The following is a 2215-nucleotide window of genomic DNA, read 5'->3' on the forward strand; positions in this document are numbered from 1 at the left end:
TGAAGACTGGGTTATGATTAGTACTTACCATATTTGTGTTCTTCAAGGTTTGTTCAGTGTTAGTGAATTCACCAACGGAACAAAAGAATATGGGTCCATAATTGTTGAACACACCAAGGATGGTAGCTGAGAAGTGGAAGGCAGTCAAGGAACAACAACATGTACATCATTACATATATAATACACACACACACAAGTACTACATTATCATCATCATTATCGTTTAACGTCCGCTTTCCATGCTAGCATGGGTTGGACGATTTGACTGAGGGCCGGTGAACCAGGTGGATACACCAGGCTCCAATCTGATTTGGCAGAGTTTCTACAGCTGGATGCCCTTCCTAATGCCAACCACTTCAAGAGTGTAATATAAGCTGTATACATGTATATAATATAGACACACATGTACACAGTACAATGTACATATATATATATATATATATGACGGGTTTCTTTCAGTTCTCTTCTACCAAATTCACTCTAGCCTGGGGTTATAATAGAAGAAACTTGCCCAAGGTGTCGTGCAGACGGACTGAACCTGGAACCAAACTTCTCAAATATATTTAATAGACTTCTATTTGCATCATACACATACAAGCCCATACATATAAACACATGTATAGATGAAGCAATATTCCCCTGGGTCCAGCTGCTCCTCATCTTAACATCATCGTCCCCACCCCTTCGAGCTGACTCTGCAGCATCAATTAAGGACACAGTCTGGGTTTTAACAGGAGGTTCTCTTTCAATAAATTACATGAGATTCTAGAATTTAGGGGGCAGCGGAGGTGAAAGGGGCCTGGGAGTCAGGGTGTGAAAATTGATTTGATTTATACTGGCAAATAAAAAGTACTGCAAAGCTGTCATCTGTTGGCAGGCTGCGGATGAGTGTGTGTGTGTGTGTGTGTATTCAACAGACCTGTATGCAGCATGACAGAAAAAAAGTGGATGGTAAAATTCTAATAATGATGTGTGTATGTGTACATATATACATTTATACACACATATGCAGAGAGAGATGAGAGATGAGAGAGAGAGAGAGAAGTTCATGCACATGTAAATCTAATGATGAAAACCAATATATATTTAACATACAAAACTCTTGTAAATGCAGTGTAATACACACATTAAGTTATGTATATATACAAACACACACACACACTATGTATAAGTATATAGAGACAAACAGACAGATGGAAGACACAAGTAAGATACACTGTAGATATAGACAAGGTGAACAGACTAAGGTAAGTACACATTCAACAGTCTATGAATGTGTGTGTGTGAGTGTGTGTATAATGAATAGACATGTATATACATATATGTGTACATACATATATATATATACACTGTGTGTGTGTATATATATGTGTATATATATATACACACACACACTATATATATACAGACACAGACTATATATATACAGACACACACATAAATAGACTGAGAACCTTTTTACTCTGTTAGTTTCCTCTTTCCCCTCTTTCTGTTCGTATTCAAATTTGTTTAGAATAAAAGTGAAATCTAATACATAGCCCCAGACCCCATCTTTCCCCACTCTCCGTGCCACAATCCAGCACCCCCTACAGTCTCCCACCACCTCTTACATACAAGCCTTACTTAACTACCTTACCGAAGCTAGTAAGAACACAAGAGAAATGCAAAAATAAAGGCAGGAAGAAGGCAAGAAGCGGGCTGCCTGCCCCATGGATACAGAAATCCTACATCATTTCGTAAAGATGACAGATGTTAATGTAAACATAACAAAGCATTTATGAGCTTGGCGCCACCAAAGTGTGAGTGAGACATTTTGGAGATTGGAATATAGGATATGTAAAGGATAAAGTAAGACATGAACCTAGACTGTGATATATATATATATATATATATATGTATGTATGTTGTCTACACACACAAACATACTACATATACATACAAATACATATGCACACACACACATCATCATCATCATCATCATCATCGTTTAACGTCCGCTTTCCATGCTAGCATGGGTTGGACGATTTGACTGAGGACTGGTGAAACCGGATGGCAACACCAGGCTCCAGTCTGATTTGGCAGAGTTTCTACAGCTGGATGCCCTTCCTAACGCCAACCACTCAGAGAGTGTAGTGGGTGCTTTTACGTGTCACCCGCACGAAAACGGCCACGCTCGAAATGGTGTCTTTTATGTGCCACCCGCACAAGCCAGTCC

The 2215-nt window shown here is 39.1% G+C and overlaps 1 protein-coding gene across 1 annotated transcript in view; it reads right to left on the reverse strand.

The window, feature by feature from the left end:
• LOC106874352 (protein NEDD1) overlaps positions 1-2215 on the reverse strand; it is a 19260-nt gene that overhangs the window by 10662 nt on the left and 6383 nt on the right. The window contains exon 2 of the mRNA XM_014922056.2: positions 29-126. Within this exon, the coding sequence (XP_014777542.1) occupies positions 29-126 (98 nt within the window). The remainder of the gene's footprint in view (positions 1-28; positions 127-2215) is intronic.

The sequence above is a fragment of the Octopus bimaculoides genome, chromosome 20 (genome assembly GCF_001194135.2).
Source record: "Octopus bimaculoides isolate UCB-OBI-ISO-001 chromosome 20, ASM119413v2, whole genome shotgun sequence".
In the NCBI taxonomy this organism is placed as follows: domain Eukaryota; kingdom Metazoa; phylum Mollusca; class Cephalopoda; order Octopoda; family Octopodidae; genus Octopus; species Octopus bimaculoides.